Raw genomic sequence first — 13,716 nt, forward strand, 5'->3', positions numbered from 1 at the left:
ATTTCACATAGACCACAAATAATACGAATCACCAGGGATTTCTAGATTCTAATTCTAATTCTAATTTTCTGGTTCAGTTTGTGACGCCCTGAGATTGAGTTACCACACAGGTACGATAGATAAAGATAAATCGTGATATTGGGCTTTATTCACATGAATATTGTCAAGAAGTCAGTACAATTTAGAAGAATCTGTTAAGAATATTGCACGAGCGTTAGGAATCAGTTAACAATATCTTGAATGCATCTAAGAATCATGTACGATTAAATGAATTCATGAATTCATTTCACTGCTTGTGTATTACAAAGGCCTGGCTAAACAGTTATAACTTTAGTAATGCCGATGATGTTACATGATTCAGGTACGTCTTTCTGTATTTTAGAGTCAAGCCAGCATACTGAAAAATCTGTTATTTAACACTGATGACATGTTTAGAAAATCCAAATTATTCTGGAAATGAACCCATACATTCCCACGGTAACTAATAGTTGTTATTCCATTAGGTTTAGAGTCCATTTTAGATTTAACACCATCAAAAGAACAGGAGAAAAAAAATGTAAGGTACAGTTTAGTTCCTTTGCACTGAGGTTCTGTAATGAGGTTATGAGGATCAAATATCTTACCTGTGGTAGATAACTCTCTTAGCATCTTCAATTAGAAATAGAGATCAGTTTGCGTTCATCTTCAATGATTTTATGTGATTGAACAACACAAAGTAGTGTATATCTTGAAGTGGTAGGAAAATGATAAACAGCTTTTAATATTTTTCCAAGTAAAAATCTGAAAAGTGCATCTTGCATATGTGTTTATCCTCCCTAAATGGCTCAGATTGGATTAAGAGTATCTGTTAACATTAATTTTTAGATTTTGCCACTTGTCTGGACATTAAAAGGTTTATTCTAATACACTTGATGATACAGTTCTCAAGTGTTTTTTGCTTGTGTTTTTATTTTATTTTTTTCTTATTTACTGCTTTTCAACAGGTTCATGTTGTTAGTTGCCATTTTTAGCTCATTTCATGTTAGTTCATGCTTTTGTGATTAGTTTTTTAGTTTATTCTTGTCCTGTCCTTTTGTGTTATTGCATTTATTTCTCTTGGATCTCTGTCTGTCTTTCCCTCATGTCTTGCAGTTTCTTTGTATCTATATTCAGCGCCATTCGTGGTAATTAGTCTTCCACCCTCATCCATTGCCACCATGTGATCAAGTAGATTCTGTTCACCTGTGCCACCTAATCTAGTCCCTAGCCTGCGCCTGTTTCTTTACCTGTTGAAACCCTCTGTTCAGTTGCCATGTCCAGTTTTTCTAGTGCTATGCAATGTATTGTGCCTTTTTGTTTCATTAAAATCCTTTAATTTAATCATGCTGCTCCCAAGTATCAGTCTGCACTTTGGTCCAGCCCCCAAACCACAAACCATTATATTTAATCTGATTTGATCCTTGATCCTGTAAAAGATGCTTAAGGGCCCTACTTTCCGCTTTGTGGGTATGCACTACTTTGTGTTGAACCATCACATAAAATCCCCAAAAAATACACTGAAGTTTGTTGCTTTGATGTGATGAAACATAAAAAGGTTCAATGGGGATAAACATTTCTGCAAGATACTGGATATACTGGGATCATAGAAGGATGCAAGACAACTAATTAGAAACACAGGAACAGCTGTAATAGATTTCATTTAAAAAACTGCTTAATAAATAATATCATAAGGCAAAAACAAAATTCGGAACCTAAAAATAAATTTTGTCAGCTTCTTTTTGCTTAGTTTTGTTTTAACATTTGTCTGTAGGTATGCCCGATTTCTGATATAGTTTTTGTTTTCTGTGTTTTATGGTCAATTCACAAAATCAGAGTAGACAATTATCAACAAAAATAAAAATGAAGAAATTTACAATGTATTAAACACATTTGCAAGCATTTCCGTCTAATTTTTGACGATTAGACATTTGATACAGTGCTGTGAAAAAATATTTGCTTTTGCAATTTCTTTTGTTTTTGTGATTTTCTCACACCTAAAGGTTTCGGATCATCAAACAATTTTTAATATCAGCCACGGATAACCTGAGTAAAACCAAAAGGCATTTTTCAAATGATGTAAGGAGGCAAATCCTATTTTTTATATATATATATTTTTTTACTGTACATAAAGGTTATAGGGTAAAATATCTCAGTACAATATAGTTTAGAAAATATTTTACATGTAATCTTACTCTTAAATTATTAACTGAATATGCAAAGCAGATTTGGTGACATCAGGTATAGTACCTAAGAGGAGATTGAATATGATAAAACTGGAGAAGCTCTGGTAAAAATACAATCTAAAACACTAAATAAATCTGTGTGATGTCAGTTTTCACATGCACTGACTGACAGAATGATGTTTTTCAGCTAACCATGACTGCTTTGGCAACCATGCTTTGGAAGGTGAGTGTCTGTGTGTGCCGGTGGGCTTTAATAAAGCGGGATGAAAAGGAAATACTTTTTCTAAACAGGCAGATAAATCAAAAATCCAAAAGGAAGAAAAGAGTCTTTTAAAAGAACCACACCCTCTCTGTGTTTGCTCCACCTACACCTACCAAGTTCATTTCCCATCTGTGTGTTTATCCCTCTAACAGCGTTTATGTATTGATTACCTGTTATGATTTGGGGTTGTTTGGTTTTTGGTTTCTGTTTTTTTCCTTATGTTTTTCACTGCTCCAGTCTTTGATCATGTCTCTGTTTATTATTTTCCTAGTCATGTTTTAGTTTTTGTCTTCTAGTTCATGTGCGGTCAAGTTAAGTTTTTGGATCTGGTTATGCTTTCGTTTCATGTTTTTCTAGTTATATTTCTATTAGTTTGTTTCCTTGGATTTGCGTTCTGTTCAAGCCATGTTTTGCTCCAGTCACGTTTTGTTCTGTCAATTAAGTTTATTCGGTTCACCTGCACCATGTTAATCAGTTTTGTGTTCCACCTTTACCATGCTCCATTTAAACACACCTTGTTCAGTTAGTCGTTGCGGAAACATCTTTTCAAATCATGCTCAAGTCTTGCGTTTTCATAATGCCAAGCCTGTCTTGCCAACCTGCCCATGTCTGTTTTTGCGGTCACCATCTGTGAGTGAGTTTTTGTTTTTTATTAAATTGTTTTTCACCTACCGTCATGCTGCCTGCTAGTCTGCATTCTGGAGGTTGGTCGGCAGGTTCCTCATCGCCTCCTCCTTCTCCTTCTGCCTGGAGGCGGTTCAGCGCCGTTCTCCGCCTGCTCCCTTGGCTGCACTCTGGTCCGGCAGTGAAGCCCTCGCCTTCCTCCCGCCGCAAGAAACGTCGGCGTGGAGCACCTTCCTGTGGTTCGGCTGGTGAGGATGTGGTTTCCCTGCCAGCCGACGTGAGGGCTGCGACAAGTAAGCCCACATCTTCGTCTGCTACAGCACTGTCTCCCAGGCTCGCTGCAACTCCGCCCATGCCGTCTTCGCTCGCTCCAGCCCCGTGTTCTGAGGCGACACCTGACGAACTGGAGCAGCGTCTACGGTTCTATGCCTGCCAGATTAAGAGCTTCAGGAAGACCAGCCTCATATATTCCTCTCCTGAGTTGATGGACAGAATCAGGCAGATGGAGAGGGATTATGAGGCTGCAGTAAGGCAGTTTTACTGCCGTCCACTTCCTTCCACGCCAGGACTCCAGGGAACTGCTGCTGCTGCTGCTGAGCAGTCCAAGTCAGCACCTCAGCCTGACACACCACAGCCTCAGCCTGACACACCACAGCCTCAGCTTGACACACCCCAGCCACAGCCTGACACACCCCAGCCTGACTCCAGGCCAGACACACCCCAGCCTGACTCCAGGCCAGACACACCCCAGCCTGACTCCAGGCCAGACACACCACAGCCTCAACCCCCTCCACACGTCGCAGAGGACGTCGTAAAAGGGACGCCCTGGCTCAAGTCATCGGGGGCCCCGGCGACGCCTCTGCTCACGCCACTGAGGGTCCGGCTGATGCCTCAGCCTCTGCTGACGCCACTGAGGGTCTCTGCGACGACTCAGCCTCTGCTCACGCCACTGAGGGTCTCTGCGACGCCTCAGCCTCTGCTCAAGTCACTGGGGGTCCTGCCGACGCCTTGGCTCCTGCTCAAGTCACTGGGGGTCCTGCCGACACCTCGGCTCCTGCTCACGTCACTGGGGGTCCTGCCAACGCCTCGGCTCCTGCTCACGTCACTGATGGTCCCGCCGATGCCTCAGCTCTTGTTCCTAGTCTGCAGGGGTTCGGTGAGGAACTGGTCCTCGCTCTGGCCTCCAAGCCCTGCGACGAGGGGTTTGAGGAGGGATCGACGCCAGATCCTGTTCCTGAAGGGTTCAAGGAACGTTTTGACCTTGTTCTGGCTTCTGAACCCTGCGACGAGGGGTTGGAGGAGGAAGTGCCGCCATTGAACCCTGTTCATGAGGGGTTCAAGGAACAGTTTGTCCTCTTTCTGGCCTTTGAACCCAGAGACGAGGGTTCGCCAGGCTCTGCTTCAGCCTCTGAGGGTTCGCCAGGCTCTGCTTCAGCCTCTGAGGGTTCGCCTGGTCGCCCGCCGGAACTCTGTGCCTGCTGGGGACGACCTCCTGGTCCCCAGCCGGAACTCTGTTTTTGTTTCTGTCACCATCTGTGAGTGAGTTTTTGTTTTTTATTAAATTGTTTTTCACCTACCGTCATGCTGCCTGCTAGTCTGCATTCTGGGTTCGTCCGTTGTTCACATCCTGACATTACCTGCATCATCCACATGTGCTTCCTAAACCACCTTCAGCCTGACTCCTTGTTTTCTGAATAATACTCTTGTAATTGATTTTGCATTATTCATTTGTTGGGTGTCAGTTGCAGAGGCGACTGCTGGCTCCCCTCTGGATGGAAGAAACATAGCGCTGGCCATCTTCATCCTTGCTCTGCTGCTGTCTGTGCTGCTCGGAGGGGTGTATGTCTATGTCACAAGGTGAGTTCCACGGTTAGAACATTTCTCTGTTCCTAGATGGGTCACCTCTCACTGGAAATGTTGTCACAAAGCTCAGACAAACACAAAAATGCTCCAGCTTCAAGGAGTTTACTTATTCTTTGGCCCAGGAATCATTAAAGACCATCATCATCATTAATCATTAACTTTTTATATATATATATATATATATATATATATATCATTAGTTCACAGCAAACTTCACAGAGTAAACAGGTCCAGTTTATGTCCAGTCATACATGGTGCCCTGCAGAAATATTCATACCCCTTGAACTTTACGTGTGTTACACAAACTGACGTTTTATGAGATGGAGCAACACAAAATAGTGCATGATGCAAAGTGAAAGCAAATAGTTTACAATTTGTTTTTCCAAATCTGAAAAATGTGCTTTACATTTATATTCAGTACCTGAAAAGGCCTTTGTACAGTATCATAATGTGAGAATGCTTTTTCTCAGCAGGGGCAGGGTAACTGCTCAGAGTAGATGAGATGGATTGAGCTACACTGTATTGCCAGAAGTATTGGGTCCCGCCACCAAATCAATGAATTCTGTTGTACCAATCACTTCCATGGCTGCAGGTGTATACAGCTTGGGGTGGAGAAACTTGCACACAGTCCTCACCTCAATCTTCTTGAACAGCTTTGGGATGAATTAGAGCATAGGCTGCAATCCTGGTTTTCTCATCTAACTATGAACACACTCCTAAACCTTGTGGAAGATGTTTTCAGAACAGTTAACGTTGCTTACAATAGTGGCTCCATGAACAAATTGGACCTTATAGTTTAACAAGGATGTCATCAAAGTTCATGTACATGTGAAAGCAGACAGCCAAATACTTTTGGCAGTATAGTGAATATACAGGTCCTTCTCAAAAAATTAGCATATTGTGATAAAGTTCATTATTTTCTATAATGTAATGATGAAAATTTAACATTCATATATTTTAGATTCATTGCACACTAAATGAAATATTTCAGGTCTTTTATTGTCTTAATACGGATGATTGTGGCATACAGCTCATGAAAACCCAAAATTCCTATCTCACAAAATTAGCATATTTCATCCGATCAATAAAAGAAAAGTGTTTTTAATACAAAAAACGTCAACCTTCAAATAATCATGTACAGTTATGCACTCAATACTTGGTCGGGAATCCTTTTGCAGAAATGACTGCTTCAGTGCGGCGTGGCATGGAGGCAATCAGCCTGTGGCACTGCTGAGGTCTTATGGAGGCCCAGGATGCTTCAATAGCGGCCTTTACCTCATCCAGAGTGTTGGGTCTTGAGTCTCTCAACGTTCTCTTCACAATATCCCACATATTCTCTATGGGGTTCAGGTCAGGAGAGTTGGCAGGCCAATTGAGCACAGTGATACCATGGTCAGTAAACCATTTACCAGTGGTTTTGGCACTGTGAGCAGGTGCCAGGTTGTGCTGAAAAATGAAATCTTCATCTTCATAAAGCTTTTCAGCAGATGGAAGCATAAAGTGCTCCAAAATCTCCTGATAGCTAGCTGCATTGACCCTGCCCTTGATAAAACACAGTGGACCAACACCAGCAGCTGACACGGCACCCCAGACCATCACTGACTGTGGGTACTTGACACTGGACTTCTGGCATTTTGGCATTTCCTTCTCCCCAGTCTTCCTCCAGACTCTGGCACCTTGATTTCCGAATGACATGCAGAATTTGCTTTCATCCGAAAAAAGTACTTTGGACCACTGAGCAACAGTCCAGTGCTGCTTCTCTGTAGCCCAGGACTGGGGAATGCGGCACCTGTAGCCCATTTCCTGCACACGCCTGTGCACGGTGGCTCTGGGTGTTTCTACTCCAGACTCGGTCCACTGGTTCCGCAGGTCCCCCAAGGTCTGGAATCGGCCCTTCTCCACAATCTTCCTCAGGGTCCGGTCACCTCTTCTCTTTGTGCAGCGTTTTCTGCCACACTTTTTCCTTCCCACAGACTTCCCACTGAGGTGCCTTAATACAGCACTCTGGGAACAGCCTATTCGTTCAGAAATTTATTTCTGTGTCTTACCCTCTTGCTTGAGGGTGTCAATAGTGGCCTTCTGGACAGCAGTCAGGTCGGCAGTCTTACCCATGATTGAAGTTTTGAGTGATGAACCAGGCTGGGAGTTTTAAAGGCCTCAGGAATCTTTTGCAGGTGTTTAGAGTTAACTCGTTGATTCAGATGATTAGGTTCATAGCTCGTTTAGAGACCCTTTTAATGATATGCTAATTTTGTGAGATAGGAATTTTGGGTTTTCATGAGCTGTATGCCAAAATCATCCGTATTAAGACAATAAAAGACCTGAAATATTTCAGTTAGTGTGCAATGAATCTAAAATATATGAATGTTAAATTTTCATCATGACATTATGGAAAATAATGAACTTTATCACAATATGCTAATTTTTTGAGAAGGACCTGTACAGGGCAATCCTAGAGGAAAACCTGTTAGATTTTAAAAAAGCCTTGAGACTGAGGTAGAGGTTCACCTTCCAGCGGGACAACCCTAGACATAGCTACATTGGAATGGTTATGGTCACACCATCCAGATGTATTAAAATGTCCCAGTCAAATCCAAACCTTAATCCATTTAATAATCTATGGCAAGAAAACTTACAATTGATGCTTATATGTTGCAAATATGTATTTTGCAAAAACGAATGGGCAAAAATTTCAGTCTTCAGATGTGCACAGCAGACGAAGGGAAAGTGAAATATTTTATATGGTGCTGTAAAACTATTCAAGCATGACATGGTTGGTGTCTTCTAATTGTATTGGTGTTATTTTTAAATAAGTTTGCAATTGTACGACAATTGTAAGGATATGGAACCATTGCTGCAAGGAAAAGTACTTTTACATAATGTCTAATTGCCATCTTTAATATGTGGGTTTACTTTATTTTGCAGATGCAGATATCACACCAACCTAAGGCTGCCTCTTATCTACCCGCACCCTTACCGACAAATCACTGTGGAGACAGAATTTGACAACCCGCTTTACGAGACAGGAGGAGTAAGTGTCCAAATGTGAAAAACTGCCACAGAACATTTAAAGGGCAAAAATCACAATATCCTAGAGGCAGAGATTGTCCAAACCCTTATTGTTTCCCAAAGCAGGTCAGCACTTTTAAAACATTTCTGACATGAAAAAAACTTTGAGGCCACTTCTCTCAAAAGCGGTAGTTATTACTATGAGGATGCCTATTGCTGTAAATAGAAAACAGATTGTTTTCTTGGCTTTTTTAAACAGAAATAAGTCAAATAAATGTGTCATAACTTACTGGCAATAGAACAAGGGTGGAATCTCTTTTTTCCTGCTCTCGGTGAAGGTGGACGCTTTTTCTCTGTCTCCCGCATCCCTCCCATATCTGCCCTGCTTCAGCTCTGTGTCTTGTCTTTTTTTTGGAGCCTCTTTTTGCACATCTTCCAAATTCTTCCAAATTATGGATTTGGTCAGCTGGTCTCTCAATGCAATTGATCAAATTTTCTCGACGAGAAGACAGGGGTCGGGAGAGCCCACTTGCCCGGACGGGACATTTTTCTCCGGATACACGATGGACTCCTGGCAGAAGTGGAGGATTGTGTGTCTGTCGATAATGTCAGTCGAGGATGTGGAAGATGTGTATATAATTGGAGGTTTGACATCAGGATCTCTGCTTTTTGGAGTCAGCGGTTACCTGGCATATCGGGAAATTCGGAGAATGTCAGCAGCTGTTCTGGCCATTGTAAGGCTGCCTGGCATGTGTGATGGGATCTTCAGAGCGATCAACACTCAGACTGAGATGTTACGTGAGCTGAATTGCAGACTGGATGTGATCCTTATACAGGATCGCAAGCGGGTTGCGGTTCCTGGACTCAGGGGTGAAATGGTATAAATCTTGGAGAAAGTTGTTCGCTTGGATCTGGCAGAAAGACCAGGAATTTGTCTATTTGGATTCGCGTTTGAGAAGCACCAGTGAGACTCTCAAGGCTGACGGAAAATTAAGAGTCAGCCTAACCCAAATAATTATTGTTTTTCTGAATCTGGCTCCCCTTGATGGCTGGCTATCTTCCACTTCTCCTGGAAGTTATGCAAACATGACGCTCTGCTCCCTCTGCCCCCCTCCCTTCCCTGAGGACACCTGTGGACCTGCTCAGAACTTGGCCGGTTGATGTACATTCCAACGAACCATCAAGGACAATGGCCTCTGTGACAGTGCTTCATGGACTTACTTGCACACACTCACTTGCACACACACACATGCTCAAGATAAACATATGCACCCCTCACACCACCTTCACCGTTCCCAGCATGATGTTGTTTTGTAAATTTGTTGCTTCTTTGTGCTGAGGTTTTTTGCAATCTCAAACTGTATCCTGCTAAGGATAAAGTGTGAAATATGATTTTTCTTCCCTCTACTTACCTAATTTGGCCTCTTTTCTCATCTAGCAAGGGCAGCGCCTGTGAGCGGGCAGCAAAGTCTCGGTGACCCGTCCCCCCATTGTCTTGTGTCATGATGTATGTTTGGATGGGTTGTACTGGAATTCTAATTTCCCCTCGGGGATCAATAAAGTATCTTTGAATTGAATTGAATAAGAACTCCTACGATCTTTGTGAAGAGTAAAAATACCTGATTGGAGCGTACCAATTTCCTATATTTCTGGTGACAAATTCCTACATTTCCCACACTTTCTGCCACGGCGTCATCAGACGGGGAGGCAGAACTAATTTGCAGTCTAGCTTTGAAATAACAAAAAGAAAAGAAGGTGGTATTAAAGGCCATAAAACCAGACTAGGGATGAAAAAGAGGAATACAGGTGTCAGTGCAGAGAGTAGCCGTGGTGCTGCGTATACTCACGACCGGTTGCTCGGAGCAGTTTGTCACATACAGGTCCTTCTCAAAATATTAGCATATTGTGATAAAGTTCATTATTTTCCATAATGTCATGATGAAAATTTTACATTCATATATTTTAGATTCATTGCACACTAACTGAAATATTTCAGGTCTTTTATTGTCTTAATACGGATGATTTTGGCATACAGCTCATGAAAACCCAAAATTCCTATCTCACAAAATTAGCATATCATTAAAAGGGTCTCTAAACGAGCTATGAACCTAATCATCTGAATCAACGAGTTAACTCTAAATACCTGCAAAAGATTCCTGGGGCCTTTAAAACTCCCAGCCTGGTTCATCACTCAAAACCCCAATCATGGGTAAGACTGCCGACCTGACTGCTGTCCAGAAGGCCACTATTGACACCCTCAAGCAAGAGGGTAAGACACAGAAAGAAATTTCTGTACGAATAGGCTGTTCCCAGAGTGCTGTATCAAGGCACCTCAGTGGGAAGTCTGTGGGAAGGAAAAAGTGTGGCAGAAAATGCTGCACAACGAGAAGAGGTGACCGGACCCTGAGGAAGATTGCGGAGAAGGGCAGATTCCAGACCTTGGGGGACCTGCGAAAGCAGTGGACTGAGTGTGGAGTAGAAACATCCAGAGCCACCGTGCACAGGTGTGTGCAGGAAATGGGCTACAGGTGCCGCATTCCCCAGACCTGGACTACAGAGAAGCAGCACTGGACTGTTGCTCAGTGGTCCAAAGTACTTTTTTCGGATGAAAGCAAATTCTGCATGTCATTCAGAAATCAAGGTGCCAGAGTCTGGAGGAAGACTGGGGAGAAGGAAATGCCAAAATGCCAGAAGTCCAGTGTCAAGTACCCACAGTCAGTGATGGTCCGGGGTGCCGTGTCAGCTGCTGGTGTTGGTCCACTGTGTTTTATCAAGGGCAGGGTCAATGCAGCTAGCTATCAGGAGATTTTGGAGCACTTCATGCTTCCATCTGCTGAAAAGCTTTATGGAGATGAAGATTTCATTTTTCAGCACGACCTGGTACCTGCTCACAGTGCCAAAACCACTGGTAAATGGTTTACTGACCATGGTATCACTGTGCTCAATTGGCCTGCCAACTCTCCTGACCTGAACCCCATAGAGAATCTGTGGGATATTGTGAAGAGAACGTTGAGAGACTCAAGACCCAACACTCTGGATGAGCTAAAGGCCGCTATCGAAGCATCCTGGGCCTCCATAAGACCTCAGCAGTGCCACAGGCTGATTGCCTCCATGCCACGCCGCATTGAAGCAGTCATTTCTGCCAAAGGATTCCCGACCAAGTATTGAGTGCATAACTGTACATGATTATTTGGCACACTTTTCTTGACACAAAAGTGTGCCAAGACACCTCCTCCAGATCCTCCGGGGGGAGCCCAAGCCGTTCTCAGGCCAGCCGAGAGACATAGTCCCTCCAGCGTGTCCTGGGCAATCCCCTAGGCCTCCTCCCGGTGGGACGTGCCTGGAACACCTCCCGAGGAAGGCATGCAGGAGGCATCCGGCTCCTACTTTGAGCCCTTCCCGGATGGCAGAGCTCCTCACCCTATCTCTAAGGGAGTGTCCGGCCACCCTACGGAGGAAGCTCATTTCAGCCGCTTGTATCCGGGATCTCGTTCTTTCGGTCATGACCCAAAGTTCATGGCCATAGGTGAGGTTAGGAACGTAGACCGACCGGTAAATTGAGAGCTTTGCTTTTCGGCTCAGCTCTCTCTTCACCACAACAGACCGGCACAGCGCCCCCATTACTGTGGCAGCCACACCGATCCGTCTGTCGATCTCGCGCTCCATTCTTCCCTCACTCATGAACAAGACCCCGAGATACTTAAACTCCTCCACTTGAGGCAGGAACTCCCTTCCAACCTGAAGAGGACAAGCCACCCTTTTCCGGTCGAGAACCATGGCCTCGGACTTGGAGGGGCTGATCTTCATCCCAGCCGCTTCACACTCGGCTGCGAACCGCCCCAGTACATGCTGTAGGTCTTGGCTAGAGGGGGCTAGCAGGACCACGTCATCTGCAAAAAGAAGAGACGAAATCCTCTGGTCCCTTAACCAGAACCCCTCTGGTCTTTGGCTGCGCCTAGAAATCCTGTCCATAAAAGTTATGAACAGGACCAGTGACAAAGGGCAGCCCTGCCGGAGTCCAACATGCACCGGGAACAGGTCCGACTTAGTGCCGGCAATGCGAACCAAACTCCTGCTCCGCTTGTACAGAGACCGGATGGCCCCTAGTAAAGGGCCCCCAATTCCATACTCCTGGAGCACCCCCCACAGGGCATCACGAGGGACACAGTCGAATGCTTTCTCCAGGTCCACAAAACACATGTGGACCGATTGGGCAAACTCCCATGAAGCCTTGAGTACCCTGTAGAGGGTATAGAGCTGGTCCAGTGTTCCGCGGCCGGGACGAAAACCACACTAATCTTCCTGAAGCCGGGGTTCGACTATCGGCCGGACTCTCCTTTCCAATACCCTGGCGTAGGATTTACCAAGGAGGCTGAGAAGTGTGATCCCCCTGTAGTTGGAACGCACCCTCCGGTTACCCTTCTTATGTAGGGGGACCACCACCTAAGTCTGCCAATCCAAAGGCACTGTCCCTGTCCGCCACGCAATGTTGAAGAGCTGTGTCAACCATGACAGCCCCACAACATCCAAAGACTTGAGGTACTCAGGGCGGATCTCATCCAACCGAAGCCCTGCCACCGTGGAGCTTTTTAACCACCTCGGTGACTTCAGCCCGGGTGATGAAAGAGTCCAACCCTGAGTCCCCAGCCTCTGTTTCCACCAGGGAATGCGTGATGGCAGGATAGAGGAGATCCTCGAAGTACTCCTTCCACCGCCCGATAATGTCCCCAGTCGAGGTCAGCAGCTCCCCACCCCCACTGTAAACAGTGTTGGCGAAGCACTGCTTCCCCCTCCTGAGGCGCCGGACGGTTTGCCAGAATCGCTTCAGGGCCAACCGGTAGTCCTTCTCCATGGCCTCACCGAACCCCTCCCAGGTCCGAGTTTTTGCCTCTGCCACCGCCCGGGCCGCGGCTGTGTTGGCCCCACGGTACCCGTCAGCCGCCTCAGGAGTCCCACAAGCTAACCACAGCCCTTAGGACTCCTTCTTCAGCTTGAGAGCATCCCTTACTGCTGGTGTCCACCACCGGGTTCGGGGATTATGGCCGCAGCTACGGGCGGCAGCATTGACAATAGATGCGGAGAACATGGTCCACTCAGACTCTATGTCTCCAACATCCCTCGGAATCTGGTCAAAGCTCTCCCGGAGGTGAGAGTTGAATACATCCCTGGCCAAGGGGTCCGCCAGACGTTCCCAGCAGACCCTCACTATGCGCTTGGGCTTGCCAAGTCTGTACGGCTTTCTCCTCCCCCAGCGGATCTAACTCACCACCAGGTGGTGATCAGTGGACAGCTCAGCCCCTCTCTTCACCCGAGTGTCCAACACATGCAGCCGAAGGTCTGATGATACGACAACAAAGTCGATCATTGACCTCCTGCCTAGGGTATCCTGGTGCCAAGTGCACTGATGGACACCCTTATGTTTGAACATGGTGTTCATTATGGACAATCCGTGATTAGCACAGAACAAAACACCGCTCAGATTCAGATCGGGGACGCCATTCCTAACGATCACGCCTCTCCAGGTGTCATTGTCGTTTCCCACGTGGGCGTTGAAGTCCCCCAGTAGAATAATGGAGTCCCCAGGAAGGGCACTATCCAGCACCCCCGACAGGGACGCCAAGAAGGCCGGGTACTCCGCACTCCCACTCGGCCCGTAGGCCGAAATGATAGTCAGAGACCTCTCCCCAACCCGAAGGCGCAGGGATGCGCCCCTCTCATCCACTGGGGTAAACCCCAACACGAGACGGCTGAGCTGGG

The 13,716-nt window shown here is 45.6% G+C and overlaps 1 protein-coding gene across 6 annotated transcripts in view; it reads left to right on the forward strand.

The window, feature by feature from the left end:
* The window catches only part of LOC124872261 (seizure 6-like protein), a 147,900-nt gene that overhangs the window by 128,638 nt on the left and 5,546 nt on the right, over nt 1-13,716 (forward strand). For 2 of the 6 annotated variants that reach the window (XM_047372038.1, XM_047372037.1), the window contains exons 14-16: nt 2,389-2,424; nt 4,836-4,944; nt 7,876-7,981. In XM_047372038.1, the coding sequence (XP_047227994.1) occupies nt 2,389-2,424; nt 4,836-4,944; nt 7,876-7,981 (251 nt within the window). Of the gene's footprint in view, nt 1-2,388; nt 2,425-4,829; nt 4,945-7,875; nt 7,982-13,716 lie in introns of all 6 variants that reach the window. The other 4 variants (XM_047372036.1, XM_047372035.1, XM_047372040.1 and 1 more) reach the window with 2 other exon arrangements.

Source organism: Girardinichthys multiradiatus, chromosome 8, assembly GCF_021462225.1.
Source record: "Girardinichthys multiradiatus isolate DD_20200921_A chromosome 8, DD_fGirMul_XY1, whole genome shotgun sequence".
NCBI lineage: Eukaryota > Metazoa > Chordata > Actinopteri > Cyprinodontiformes > Goodeidae > Girardinichthys > Girardinichthys multiradiatus.